Source organism: Piliocolobus tephrosceles, chromosome 3, assembly GCF_002776525.5.
Source record: "Piliocolobus tephrosceles isolate RC106 chromosome 3, ASM277652v3, whole genome shotgun sequence".
Classification (NCBI taxonomy): Eukaryota; Metazoa; Chordata; class Mammalia; order Primates; family Cercopithecidae; genus Piliocolobus; species Piliocolobus tephrosceles.
Window position 1 is genome coordinate 138047166 of NC_045436.1, and position 15908 is coordinate 138063073.

General features: G+C 35.8%; 1 protein-coding gene across 1 annotated transcript in view; it reads left to right on the forward strand.

The window, feature by feature from the left end:
• Positions 1 to 12194, forward strand: part of NFXL1 (nuclear transcription factor, X-box binding like 1) — a 36545-nt gene extending 24351 nt beyond the window's left edge. The window contains exons 13-17 of the mRNA XM_026455816.1: positions 4283 to 4403; positions 4626 to 4785; positions 5815 to 5906; positions 11585 to 11606; positions 12036 to 12194. Coding sequence (XP_026311601.1) covers positions 4283 to 4403; positions 4626 to 4785; positions 5815 to 5906; positions 11585 to 11606; positions 12036 to 12194 — 554 coding nt within the window. The remainder of the gene's footprint in view (positions 1 to 4282; positions 4404 to 4625; positions 4786 to 5814; positions 5907 to 11584; positions 11607 to 12035) is intronic.
• Positions 12195 to 15908: the final 3714 nt, after the last annotated feature.

The following is a 15908-nucleotide window of genomic DNA, read 5'->3' on the forward strand; positions in this document are numbered from 1 at the left end:
ACCTTGCAGACCTCCTGAAAGGGTCTCTAGAACCGCTAGGGTTCCTGGACTATACTTTGAGAATTACGTTCTAAGTTATTACTAGACATTGAAAACTGAGTTAACTTCACTCATTTGGATTATGTTGATATGAAATGGAATCTACTGAGATATGGTATAGAGTATTAGAAAGATCATGAACTTAGAGTAAGAAATTCTGGATTTAAGTCTAGACTCTGCTAGTTAGTAGTTTAATACCTAGAACAAACTACTAAACTGTTTCTCGGTTGATCTCCCAATCCTTTCAGAAATCCTGCATCATATATGGAACTATTATTATTTTGTATGTGGAACAGGCCAGGAGACTATTGGCCCAAGGTGAATAGAACTAGTCGCAGAGTCAGGATGTGAACCCAGTGTTTATGATATTTCCATTATACTACATTCCTTACCCATTAGGAAAAGTGTCAGATTCTATTACCCTGTAGACATTTTCTGTAGGTGTTCTTTGATTTGTCAGTGAAGTTTAGAAACAATTTTTCAGGTATGTTCTCACCAACACTAGAAAGATTTTATTTTCTTTTATAGTCATTACATCACTGACCCATTGAGTTTTTACAGATTTTTGCAAACTATATCTCTGTAATGTAACTGGTTTAACAGTAGTAAATCTAATATTTTGTTATTTACCGCATTACAAGATTAAAGGAGGAATGAGAGCATCTTGATAAACATCTAAAAACGGTTGATAAATCCAACATTTATATAAAATAAAAGTTTAATTGGAAATAGACATATCCTTAACCTGATAAAGAGTATCTGCAAAGTTTAGAGCAAATATCATACTTATTGGAGAAGTGTTAGAAGCATTTCCTTCTCTCATATTTTTGTGAAGCAAAGCCCACAAATATTTCAGTATTAATCTCTAAAAGATGAATTCTTAACCTAAACATAGTTAACATATTTCTTCATATCAGCAAATATCTGGTGTTCAAATTTCTTGTTGTCTTATAAGTAACTTCATTTTTTACGTCAGTTTATAGACTCTAAAACCTAATAAAATTGACATTGTAATTGGTTTTGTTTCAAAAGTCTTTTAATTTATAATTTCCATCCTCTATCTCCTTTTTTCCCTTGTGACTTATTTGTTGAAGAAACTAGGTTGCTTTATTTAGTTTCTCAGAACCTGGGTTTTGCAGATTGCATCTCTGTGGTATTATTTAATATGTTCCTCTGTCTTCTGTATTTTCTGTAACCTGTTAATTGGATCTAGAGGTTTGATCAGATTCAAGTTTTGATATTTTTTGGTAGAGTGGTGTTTTTTTTTTTGTTGTTGTTGTTGTTGTTGTTTTAGATTTTTATTAACCCTTAAAAAAGCTTATTAGTCACAACAAAATTTTCCCTGATGGAAAGTATATGGAAGATGCTGTTGTGCAACTCTCAACATTTGTTTCATCTACAGTTTTAAAAGAATGTGGAATCATAGTATCATACTATTTTTCCATCATTCTAGAATCCTTTGTAAGCAGAATTATACAATAATTTATAGGGGGAATGTACTAACTGCATGCTTGTGTTGCGGGTATATGAAAATTTGATTTATAGTTTTTTTTTTTTTTTTTGAGACGGAGTCTCTCTCTGTAGACTGGAGTCTACAGACTGGAGTGCAGTCTGTAGTGCAGTGGCCAGACTGGAGTGCAGTGGCGTGATCCCGGCTCCCTGCAACCCCTGACTCCCCAGTTCAAGTGATTCTCCTGCCTCAGCCTCCCGAGCAGCTGGGATCACAGGCATATGCCACCACGTCCAGCTAATTTTTGTATTTTTAGTAGAGCTGGGATTTCACAATGTTGGCTAGGATGTTTCGATCTCCTGATCTCGTGATCTGTCTGCCTCAGCCTCCCAACGTGCTAGGATTACAGGCATGAGCCACAGCCGCCGACCAATTTATAGTTTTTTTTTTTTTTTAAGTTCTGGATCATCTGTGTTTATACTTTTAGAACTACCCGAATCATGCCTATTTTGGCTATTAACTGGTATTGGACAGTGTAGTTACAGTCTCCGTATACTACTTTTTCATTTTGAAAGTATTATCATGGAAGCTATTTTAATTAAAATATGTTACGCTGTATAGGTATCTATAACGAATTCTGTTGGTCAGTAGGGAAACTGTTTAGAGAAATTACCCCTTATTCTCAAAATTTAATTTTAAAAAATGTGATACTGTTGTTTAGAATAGCAAAAAGGTTATGTTTGATAAGTTCCTCTGCTGAAGATGAACGAAAAATTGTCATTGTTAAGTATAGAAACTGATATAATATGCTGAATGAGAGCTGACTTAAATATCACTATCAACTTTAAAAATACAACTTGTAGTCATTCTTTGGGTAAAATAAAAATAAAACTTGATTATGTGGGTTAGGATAATTGACTTGCATTAACATCAAGAATATATGTGTAAAACACATTGGGTGTTTTGTATAATAAATGTTATGTTTGACCCTATGATGTTTTACCTCTAATTTTCTCTTTTTCTATGTTCATTATTTGAATTATAATTCTTAATATGTATTTGTTTTAGGGAACCATTTTGAACTTCTAGAGGCGCTTAAGCCAGGATATTGTCTATCTTTAATCTTTTTTTATCAGGTTAACTCCCGGTCTGTGTTTTGCTTGGTCCTGACACCTAAGCAACAGTCTCTTTAAGATATTCGTTTCTTTGTTGAAAACTCTTCTTCCTTCATTATTTCATTTCTGATAGAGTTCCTTACGGGGAAAACTAGAGTGGAAGAAAGCCCTTAAGATGATAACAGAACCTCTTGGAGAGAACTTTATAACCTGCTTTAAATATTTCTTTGATTTTGTTTTTTTATTTTTATTGATTGATTGATTGATTGAGACGGAGTCTCGCTCTGTCGCCCAGGCTGGAGTGCAGTGGCCGGATCTCAGCTCACTGCAAGCTCTGCCTCCCAGGTTTATGCCATTCTCCTGCCTCAGTCTCCCGAGTAGCTGGGACTACAGGCGCCCGCCACCTCGCCCGGCTAGTTTTTTTGTATTTTTTAGTAGAGACGGGGTTTCACCGGTTAGCCAGGATGGTCTCGATCTCCTGACCTCATGATCCGCCCGTCTCGGCCTCCCAAAGTGCTGGGATTACAGGCTTGAGCCACCGCGCCCAGCCTGATTTTGTTTTTTTATATTTCTGCCAACCCATAATAAAAGAGTGTAAAAAGCTGAAACCAAAATAACATTTTTTTTTTTTTATGTTTGGAAGAGATATATTTGGGATTATAGCCTAAAATGGTGGCTTAGTACTTAGTCTTTCACAAAGTACAGTTAATGGAAAATGGACTGTACTTGCTACTAACCAATATCAGGTCATGAGAGAGAAGTTATTGGGAATTCATCTAAAAATTGTGTACTTGGATAAATGTATGAAAACAGGCCAACGATATTAATGTTAATGTTAAATTTTCCAAAGACTTAAATCCATTTTTGCTTGTTTTAGTTTTGAATGAATAATGTGTTAAATTTGTTGTTTAGAACAGAAGTTTTAGCAAATTTTAGAGAAATGTCTAAAACTTTATTGAGGTCCTGGTGGGTACAGAGAGAAAAGTGTTATAAATCAGGGGCTGGATGCAGTGGCTCACGCCTGTAATCCCACCATTTGGGAAGCTGAGGTGGGAAGATTGTTTGAGTCCAGGAGTTTGAGACCAGCCTGGGCAACATAGTGAGACCCTCCTATCTCTATAAATAATCAGAAATTAACTCGGCATGGTGGTGTGTGTCTGTAGTCCCTGCTACTTGGGAGGCTGAGGTGGGAGAATTGCTTGAGCCCAGAAAGTTGAGGCTGCAGTGAGCCATGATCATGCGACAGCACTCAGCTTGAGCAACAGGGTGAGACCCTGTTACAAAAAAAGAAGAGAAAAGTGTTGCAAGTCAAAAGTATACAGCTTGTTAAATTTTTACCAACTGAATATAGCCAGGTAACCAAAAATTACATAATGAAACAGAACATTACCAGAATTTTCAATACCCTACTTGCATCCTTCATAACCATTACTCTGATTTTGAACAGTATGGATTAGTTTTTCTTGTTTACTTTATATAAATGGAATCATGCACTATGTACTCTTTGTGTCTGAATCAATGTTTTATGGTAGGATTCATTCATGTTGTTGTAGTTTCTTCATTCTGGTTGTAGAGTATCCCATTGTGTGAATATACTAAATTTATGTATTTTACCATTGATAGGCATTTGGGTAGTTAAGGAAACTTTTTAATTGTCAGATTTTTTTTTTTTTTTCAGGCAGTTGCTATCCCTGCCCAGAAACCGTAGATGTGAAGTGTAATTGTGGCAATACAAAGGTGACAGTGCCCTGTGGCCGAGAACGTACCACAAGACCACCCAAGTGTAGGGAGCAATGCAGGTGAGTTTGAAGCTTTGTACAAGCTTCCATCTGATGTTGTACAAATTTAAATTCATATTGGCTTTTAATATTTTAATTTAATTTTGCTTTAGTGTTTTAAAATATTAATACAGTATACTCATTCTATATGGAATCAGAAGATATATAAATAGATAATTTTCCTTTAGATGTAATTATTCAATGATTAAAAGTAATTTTTGAAAATTGTACTTTATGATTTAGTCGACCACCAACTTGTCATCATACAAGTCAAGAAAAACATCGCTGTCACTTTGGCTCTTGTCCACCATGTCATCAACCTTGCCAAAAAGTTTTGGAGAAATGTGGTCATTTGTGTCCTGCTCCGTGTCATGATCAAGCATTAATAAAGCAGACTGGCAGGGTAAGGGAATAATGCTATTAAAGAAATAGTGCATTGCTGTGGGTTGTACTTTCTTACTTTTACTTAGTTTTTCAAGGAGCAGTGATTAAGCACTTATTGGGAAGCACTGTGCTTGGAGCAGGGTACAAGGTAATCAAGACTTGATTTTTTTGTTTTAAGCAACTCACAGTGTAGAAAAGGAGTGAAACCAATAAACAGTGTTTGCAAATACAGTGTGATAGTTACATTATGATCATGATATAGATGAATTTGGCAGTCCTCCTTCATATATTGTGGTTTAGGGTTATAGATGTCTCCTATAACCTTATTTTAAAGATTTGTTCACTTTTTAATATTTTATTTAATATTTATTAATTTTTTTTTTTTTGAGACAGAGTCTCACTCTGTTGCCCAGGCTGGAGTGCAGTGGTGTGATCTCAGTCACTGCAACCTCCACCTCCTGGGTTCAGTGATTCTTGTGCCTCAGCCTCTGAGTAGCTGGGATTATAGGCCCCTGCTACCATGCCCAGCTAATTTTTGTATTTTTAGTAGAGATGGGGTTTCACTTTGTTGATCAGGCTGGTCTCGAACTCCTGACCTCAAGTGATCTGCCTGCCTCGGCCTCCCAAAGTGCTGGAATTACAGGCATGAGGCACCATGCCCAGCTCATCCTCATGAATATTGAGCCCTAAGTATCAAGCATTTTTTTAGGTGCTGAGGAATAACAGTGAGTAAAATAATGGAGGTTATATTCAATTGGTAGATGTTTTTCTCATTTCCTTATTGGAAGTAAAGGAGGCTACACTGCCTTTGGTCTACCATTTATAAACTGGATTCTGTCTCAGTTATTAATATCAAATGTGTATGGAGGGTAACAATTTCATTTAATACAGATAAAATGAAATATTTCAGTAAGCACAATTTATTGATTATTTGAAAGAATTTCAACCTGCTTGAGCAGAGGATACATGGAACTATTTTCTTAGATTCTTAAAATGGCCATATGATTTAATCCCTCTCACTTAAAATTCTTGTGTATTTTATTTGTAGCACCAGCCTACAGGCCCTTGGGAACAGCCTTCTGAGCCAGCATTTATTCAGACTGCATTACCATGTCCTCCATGTCAAGTTCCTATTCCTATGTAAGTATTAGAATTTCAATTAAAAGAAAAAAAAAAAAACTTTTGACATAGCTTAAAGGGTATCTGAAGTCAATCTCCCTTTTTTCTTAGTTCAGTTCATTATTATTTCAGGCCTAACCTATAAACTAGTCTGTCTGTCTTAAGCTTCATCGTTTTCAAACATGTTTGTCGTACTTGCTTATAAACCTCCTATAGATATCTTTTTTTGAGTCTTTACCCCCAGTTGGAGTTTGAAGTCCTTCTTAGCTTTCCATAGCAACTTGTGCATGCAGTTACAAAAACAAATCCAAGGAACATCATTTGTTAGTTTTGCTGATGATTCCCATACCAGAGTGGAAGCTCCATGAAGACAGAAGAAAGCCAGGTTTTACATAAGGCAAACTTGGGGAATATTTAAAGAAAGCCTTGGAAATGAGAGGAAGTAGTTTCCTCAATGGGCCAGTGAATGACTAGGACTGAGCTATAAAGAGCTGAACCTACAGTAGTAGGGAATCCTGGAATTTTTTATACTTCCAGCAGCGGTTATGGAGTATAGGGAAAAAAGCACAGAATGCTGAGAAGCAACATAAAATTAGAAAAGGGACTCTTGTTTACAACTGAGGTGCCAAATTAAACATTGGTATTTCTTGTATATTGGTCTTTTAAAGAGAGGGTTGTTTTTGTTTTTTAATTGTAAAAGCTTTCATTTGCACAACATTCCTCCCAGTTGAAATAGCATGTATATTTTTGTATATTGATCACACAGTCAAGTTGGGAGGCAAAGTGTTGTTAGGAGATATATGCACAAATAGGGTAATTTTAGTCTGTAGATTTAATGGAGGAGGGCTGTGTAGTTAGCAGAGAGGTTTTTCATGTAGGTATTCAGTTATTTGAGACTACTGAAGACTTAAGTTATAATCATGAGGAACCAAGTTGTTGCTGATATCTCTTACTAAGTTAGAATTATTAGTGGCCTAAAATTTTTCCTTGAGAGAAACAGAAGAGACATTGATATTATAATTCATAGGCACAAAAATGTTGTCATATACATAGTACCTAATTAGCATTGAGTTCCTTAGTCTGGTGTTTTTTTTTTTTTGTTTTTGTTTTTTTTTTTTTTTGAGACAGAGTGTCTGAGACCCAGGCTAGAGTGCAGTGGTTCAATCTCGGCTCACTGCAACCTTCTTCCAGGTTCAAGCGATTCTCCTGCTTCAGCCTCCCGAGTAGCTGGGACTACAGGTGTGCACACCGTGCCCAGCTAATTTTTGTAGTTTTAGTAAATCTGGGGTTTCTCCATGTTGCCCAGGCTGGTCTCAAACTCCTGGCCTCAAGTGATCCGCCCAGATTGCTAGGATAACAGGTGTGAGCTACCGTGCCTGGCCCTTAGTCTGTTTTATATTAAGATTATTTAACATACATGTCTATCTTATTTAATTGAGTTAATTTGCTTGAAATCTCAGTTTGGATAAAATATTATTTGACAGTAGAAAAACTGCCTGGAATTACCAAGTCATGTTTACTAGAGGTTTAAAAAATGAAATTAGATTTACAATGGTCTTTCTTTCTTACTTGACTGGAATATGTTGCTGGAAGATGTGTGTGTGGGGGGGTGTATGTGTGTGTTTGTGTGTATTAAAACAGATCGTCTCCTAGAGTAATGGCTCTTGAGTTTAGGGTTATGCTTCCCACTAACTTCTTCTATGAATAAGTCATATACATTTTCAGTTTGTTTGTAAAATAACGAGGTTCAAGATAGGTATAATAATGTCAGTAAGGAGAGAGTTTTCAGAGGTCCTTACCATTATAAAATGTCCTTTGTGTGTAGCAACAATTTTTCAATTTTGTCTGATGTTAGTATAGCCACTACAACTCTCTATTGGTTACTAATAGCATGGAGAAATTCTTAGTAGCAAACTACTGAAACTGACTCAAGAAGAAACAAAATCTGAAGAAATTGAAACAGAAAATCTACTAAGAGATTGAATTAGTAACAAAAAATTTACCACCAGGAAAAACCAGGACCAGATGGCTTCACTTGTGAATTATACCAAAAGTGTAAAGAAGAATTAACACCAATCCTTTCACTTAAGGAGGGTCACTTCCCAGCTTAATTCAACAAGGCTGGTATTTCCCTAATACTAAAACCAGAGGAAGACATTACAAAAAAAACTGCAGACCAATATCACATAAGAATATAGATGCAAAAATTCTCCACAAAATACTAGCAAATTGAATCCAGTACCATGTAAAAAGATTATACACCATGACCAAATAGAATTATCCCAGAAATATAAGATTGATTCAACATAAGAAAATCAATCAGTATAATTCTTAGGTCTTACTCTCGCCCAGGCTGGAGTGCAGTAGTACAGTCCTGACTAACTGTAGCTTCAAACTCCTGGGCACAAGGGCTTCTCCTACCTTAGCCTACTGAGTAACTGGGGCTACAAGCATGCGCCACCATATCTAGCTAATGTTTTATTTATTTACTTATTTAAATTTTATTTTATTTATTTATTTAGAGACAGAGTCTCGCTCTGTTGCCCAGGCTGGAGTGCAGTGGTGCGATCTTGGCTCACTGCAAGCTCTGCCTCCCAGGTTCAAGCAATTCTCCTGCTTCAGCCTCCTGAGTAGCAAAGATTACAGGTGTGTGCTACCACGATGGCTGAGTTTTGTATATTTTAGTACGGATGGAGTTTCACCATGTTGGTCAGGCTGGTCTCAAACTCCTGACCTCATAATCCACCCATCTTGGCCTCCCAAAGCATGAGCCACCACATCCGGCTGGTTTTTAAAATTTTTGTAGAGATGAGGTTTCACCGTGTTGCCCAGGCTGGTCTCAAACTCCTGGCCTCCAGCAGTCCTCCTGCCTTGGCCTTCCAGAGTGCTAGGATTATAGGTATAAGCAAGCCACTGCTCATCCAGTTGGTGTAATTCTTATCAGCAGAGTAAAGGGCAGTTGATAGATGTAGCACAGCATTTGACAGAATCTGACAAACTTTCTTGATAAAAACACTCAAAAAAGATGGAAGAAAAAGATAATTTCCTCAACCTAATAAAGGGCATCTGTGAAAAACCCACACAGTTCACATAATACGTCGAGTTGAAAGATTGAACGTTTTCTGCCTAATAACAGGAACAAGACTAGGATGCCTGCTCCTGCCACTTCTTTCGACATTGTACTGGAATTTTTAGCCAGAGCAATTAGGCTAGAGAAAGAAATTAAAAATGTCTTTTTACTTGGAATAAAGAAGAACAATTTGTATTTTCAGATGACATGATCTTGTATGTGAAAAGTCTTAAGGAGTCCTCAAAAATACTATTTGAGTTACTTAATGAGTTCATTACTGTTGTAGAAAACATCACTATACAAAGCCAGTGGAATTTCTGTACACTGGAAACAAACAATCTGAAAATGAAATTAAGAAAGCAATTCCGCTTATATAGCCTGAAAAGAACATTTTGTTTAAGAAATTCAATAAAAGGAATAACAGGATTTGTACAGTAGAAAGGACAAAATCTAAATGAAAACCTAAATAAAAAGTGCACTAACATTTATCCCTCAACATAATTAGACTGGAAGTAGAGCAGCTCTATAGTTGGTCAATTTGGCTCATTCAATTACACATCATCAAGAGCTCAGATTGTCTTTCCATTTTGTTATCCTTGGTGTGTCATCTTTGACCTCAGGCTGTTTGCTTTTCTGTTAACTTCTCATCCCAGACATGAAAGTTTCCAAAGGGAGAAATGGAAATATGTATGCCTTCTGTGTGTCATCATCATCACCTTCTTTTTCTTTCTTTTTTTTTTTTTAAGGGTAAGGAAACTTCTCCGAAGCACCACAGGAGAACTCTTTTCACATTTCATTAGACCATTTTTAAACTATTCCCTGGAAAGGGAAATGATGTGTTTGTTTTCTTAAATAGACTTTATTTTTTAAGAAAGTGTTCACATTTACAGAGAAAATTGCACAGGAAGTACAGAGTTCCTATGTGGGCCCCCATACCACACAGTTTTCTCTATTACCAACTTTCATTAGTGATACAATTTTTACCGTTGAGGAACCAATATTGGTACATTATTATTAGCTAAAGTCCATAGAGTACATTAGGGTTTACTTTCTGTGTTGTATGGTTCTGTGGGTTTTAACAAATGCGTAGTGTCATATATTTACTATTAGTTTCATACACAATAGTTTCATTGCACTAAAAATGCCGTGTGCTGTACCTGTTCAACCTTCTTTTCCCCTCCTCATCTCAAACTCCTAGCAACCACATATCTTTTTATTGTCTCTCTAGTTTTCCCTTTTCCAGAATGTCATATAGTTGGAATTTTACAGTGTGTAGCATTTTCAGACCGGCTTCTTCACTTAGCAGTATGGTTTTATGGTTCCTCTGTGTCTTCTCATGGATTGATAGCTCATTTATTTTTATCATTGAATAATAATCCATTGCATAAAGGTACCATAGTTTGTTTATCCATTTACCATAGAAGAACATTTTAGTTGCTTCCAATTTTGGCAATTAAGAATAAAGCTGCTATAAACATGTATGTGCAGATTTTTGTGTAGATGTAAGTTTTCAGCTCATTTGGGTAAATTCTTAGGAGTGTAATTGCTGGATCACATGCTAAGACTTTGTATAGCTTTGTAAGAAGCTGTCAAACTATTTACTAAAGTGTCTGAATCATTTTGCATTCTCACAACAATGAGTGAGAATTGTTGCTCTATATTCTCACCAACATATGGTATTGTCAGTGTTTTGGATCTTAACTCTTCTGTTTTTAATTGATACATAATAATTATACATATTTATAGGAAATGTAATGCTGTTTTAGTACATACAGTGTGATATAGTGATATATAGTGTGATATATAGTGATCAGATCAGGGCAATTAGCATATCCATTATCTCAGACATTATTTCTTTGTTTTGGGAACATTCAGTATCCTCTTTTCTAGCTATTTGAAAATATATATTATTGTTAACTATAGTTATCTGTAACTATAGTTATAGATATCTATATAGATATCCATTGTTATAGGTAACTATTGTTATCTATAGGTAACAATAGATACTATAGTTAACAATAGATAACAATAGTTTTATAGCATTGTAGGATAACTGTAAAATACCAGAACTTGTTCTTCCTATCTAGCTGTAATCTTTCAACTTTTCTTTCTTCAATATTGTGTTGGCTGTTCTGGGTCTGTTTTCTTTCCATGTAGACATAAGAATCAGTTTGTTGACATATACAAAATAACTTGCTGGGATTTTGATTGGAATCATATTGAATCTGGATCAAATTGGAAATAAACTACATCTTAATAAATTTGAGTCTTTGTAACTGTGAACATGGAATATCTCTTCATTTATTGAAATCTTTGATTTCTTTCATCAGTATTTTGTAGTTTTCCCATAGACGTCTTGTATATATTTTGTTAAATTCATACCCAAGTATTTCATTTGTTGTGCTAATGTGGTGTTATGTTTTTAACTTCAAATTCTAATTGCTCATTGCTACTATATAGGAAATCAATTGACCTTTGCATATTAACTTTACTATAAAGTCCTGTAACTTTACTATAATTGCTTATTCCATATATGTTTATTTTTTTACTGCTAGTAGAGTTAGCATCTTTAGATATTATTTTTGAATAATTTGTAATGTTTTCATTTTGTTTTATTTTTTCGTTGTAGGGAGTGTCTTGGGAAACATGAGGTGAGTTATAGGCACAATTTTAAAGTAAAGCTTATAATCTATACTATTACATAGTATAACTTTACTAGAGTTGTTAGAAATAATAAAGTCAAAGTGTTGTTTTTTACTGTTATAAAGAGTACAAGAGTTTACTAATTTAAAAAATATGTAGTGCCTTTATTTGAGAATTAGCCTGTGGATATGCATTCACTTCCAAATCATATTGAATTTTCCTTTTAGGAGGAGAAGGTTTTGCTTCTTGGCATTCATTACTTTGGACTATTTTGATAGATTACTTTGATTTTGATAATCAATATTATTATTTGTGCAAACTTATTATACCTTTCTGAAACTTGTTCTCAAATGATAGCAGAGTAATTTTGGAAACATGTAATATGTCCAGAAACGTTCGTGTAATGTGTGCTGTGCTGATTTCCTTTATTTTTTAAGGTGAGTCCACTACCATGCCATGCTGTAGGACCCTACTCTTGTAAAAGAGTTTGTGGAAGAATCTTAGATTGTCAGAATCACACATGTATGAAAGAATGCCACAAAGTAACCAAAATTGATGGCTGCACTGGAAAAAACAAGGTAATGTTCTTAGATTGAATGTATATCTGCCTGTAGTATTCTTGAAATGTTTTTGCAGCAGTTATACCATAAATCTTTTTCTGTTTTGCTTTAGCTTCCTTCCTCTTTTTTTGCCCTCATCCCTTCTCCTTCCTTGCCTTTCCTAAGACAGCTGGCCTTAAACAGCTTGGTGTGTATAGTTCTGTATCTTTATTCCAGCTCATAATAATGTGCCTTTTAATGTGGAACCCTTTACATACTGTACCTGTGTTAATACATAGGATATGGTTTTATGATGAAAATACATAGATTATGTATCTTCTTAGATAGTAGGTAAGAGTATCACCTCCATTTCTTTCTGTTCATATCTGAGTTTACAGCATTTACTCTAAGTTAGTTTTCAAACCTGACACACAGGATGGATGTTGTTCATAATTTTAATAAATTTAAATAAATTCCCAATCTTTTGTTGAAAGTAAAATAAATGGCATCACAGATGAGCAGTGTTTCTATGTGTATAATTAACTAAAAGCATTTTACAAGTGTTTGAGAACTCAGCTATTCAAAGATCTCTAAAAATTGTCATCTTACAAGGAAAAACAAATGTAGCTAGTGTTAAACTTTAGTTGTAAAATAATTTTTTTCTAGACTTCCGTTCTATAGGGAGTTGTAATACTCATGTCTAAATGAGAAATAGGCCAGAAAATTTAAGTGTCACTTTATTATTAACATTGAATTTACAACTATTTAAATTATTAATATGACTTGTGTTATTGAAAATTTTAGTTGCATTGTTAGGTTTTTTTTTTGTCTTCAATTTATAATACATGACAACGTAGGTATTCTTCTTTTTCATGTGCAAGCATATGTATAAATGTATTGCATATAATTTCTTCATCGATCCATGACTTGACCGTCAAAAATGTACTCATGATAAAACAAAAGGATACTAGAATTATAAAATCAAACTAACAAATAATGATACAGAATCATTTTAACTAGTTAGGGTGTAGCTGCTCTATGGCTTCCCTCTTCCAGATTTCCAGAATATGAAGTGAGTCAGAAAAAGCTTATTTTCAAAGCTGATGTGACTATTAGAGATTTATTTTGGATAATCCCCAAATTGCTTCCTGGGTTGAAGCTTCTGTTTTTCTTTTTAAATGAGAACTGCATATGATATTTGACAGATGGACTTGCTGTGTTTCTTAAATAAGATAGTCTTTCCTAGAAGATAGAACTTGATATTGGAAGTGATCCAGGAAAATAGCTTAGCTAGTGTAGATTCTGTGATTTTTTGTTTTGTTTTGTTTCCCCCATAGCTGGAAGGAGCTCATATTCTAGGTATACTTTTTTTATTTTTATTTTTATTTTTTTCCTTTTTTTTTTTATTATTATACATTAAGTTCTAGGGTACATGTGCATAACGTGCAGGTTTGTTACATATGTATACTTGTGCCATGTTGGTGTGCTGCACCCATCAACTCGTCAGCACCCATCAATTCGTCATTTATATCAGGTATAACTCCCCAATGCAATCCCTCCCCCCACCCCGCCATGATAGGCCCCGATGTGTGATGTTCCCCTTCCCGAGTCCAAGTGATGTCATTGTTCAGTTCCCACCTATGAGTGAGAACATGCGGTGTTTGGTTTTCTGTTCTTGTGATAGTTTGTTAAGAATGATGGTTTCCAGCTGCATCCATGTCCCTACAAAGGACTCAAACTCATCCTTTTTTAGGGCTGCATAATATTCCATGGTGTATATGTGCCACAATTTCTTAATCCAGTCTGTCACAGATGGACATTTGGGTTGATTCGAAGACTTTGCTATTGTGAATAGTGCCGCAATAAACATACGTGTGCATGTGTCTTTATAGCAGCATGATTTATAATCCTTTGGGTATATACCCAGTAGTGGGATGGCTGGGTCATATGGTACATCTAGATCTAGATCCTTGAGGAATCGCCGTACTGTTTTCCATAATGGTTGAACTAGTTTACAATCCCACCAACAGTGTAAAAGTGTTCCTATTTCTCCACCTCCTCTCCAACACCTGTTGTTTCCTGACTTTTGAATGATTGCCATTCTAACTGGTGTGAGATGGTATCTCATTGTGGTTTTGCTTTGCATTTCTCTGATGGCGAGTGATGATGAGCATTTTTTCATGTGCCTGTTGGCTGTATGAACGTCTTCTTTTGAGAAATGTCTGTTCATATCCTTTGCCCACTTTTTGATGGGGTTGTTAAGCAACTTCAGCAAAGTCTCAGGATACAAAATGTGCAAAAATCATAAGCATTCTTATACACCAGTAACAGACAAACAGAGAGCCAAATCATGAAGGAACTTCCATTCACAATTGCTTCAGAGAGAATAAAATACCTAGGAATCCAACTTACAAGGGATGTAAAGGACCTCTTCAAGGAGAACTACAAACCACTGCTCAGTGAAATAAAAGAGGACACTAACAAATGGAAGAACATACCATGCTCATGGATAGGAAGAATCAATATCGTGACAATGGCCATACTGCCCAAAGTTATTTGTAGATTCAATGCCATCCCCATCAAGCTACCAATGAGTTTCTTCACAGAATTGGAAAAAACTGCTTTAAAGTTCATATGGAACCAAAAAAGAGCCCACATCGCCAAGACAATCCTAAGTCAAACGAACAAAGCTGGAGGCATCATGCTACCTGACTTCAAACTATACTGCAAGGCTACAGTAACCAAAACAGCATGGTACTGGTACCAAAACAGAGATATAGACCAATGGAACAGATCAGAGTCCTCAGAAATAGTACCACACATCTACAGCCATCTGATCTTTGACAAACCTGAGAGAAACAAGAAATGGGGAAGGGACTCCCTATTTAATAAATGGTGCTGGGAAAATTGGCTAGACATAAGTAGAAAGCTGAAACTGGATCCTTTCCTTACTCCTTATATGAAAATTAATTCAAGATGGATTAGAGACTTAAATGTTAGACCTAATACCATAAAAACCCTAGAAGAAAACCTAGGTGGTACCATTCAGGACATAGGCATGGGCAAGGACTTCATGTCTAAAACACCAAATGAGGTATTTTTAACTGAGACTTGAGAAGCTCAGAATTGTCATCTGCTTCAGGCCTCAGGGTGTGAGACACAAAACAGCCAAGCAAGAGAGGCTGTGTGTGACTCTCCAGTTCCTTAGCAACCAATTGCTGGGCTTGTTGCTGGAGGAGGGCTCTGTAAGTGTCCTATTCAGCGATGGAAAGCCAGCAATTATGTGGCCCCCTCCCCATAGAAGTGAGGCCTGGGAGTCCCCCTTGCAGGCAAGGTATTCTGCTGGGCTCTCCCACACCACACCTATCTGCGGCTGATTAGCATCACCTGGGACTTGTTAGACACATGAATTCTTGGGTCTCAACCCAGACCCGTTAAATTAGAAACTGACAATGGGACCCAGCGATCTGTGTTAGATCAGACCCTCCAGGTAATTCTCATGCACACTAAAGTTCCAGAATCACTGGCCTAATCACACATTCGACAACATTCATAGATGAAGATGTAAGAGTTATAGCAGCCCACATTGCAGTAATTCTTTTAAATGAATAGACTTTATTTTTAGAACATTTTTACACTTACCAGAAAAAAAAAAAAAAAAAAGTGAGCAGATAGTGAAGAGCACCAGTGACTTTTTCAAACCATTGCTTTTTTTTTTTTTTTTTAGATGGAGTCTCACTCTGTCACTCAGGCTGCAGTACAATGGCACGA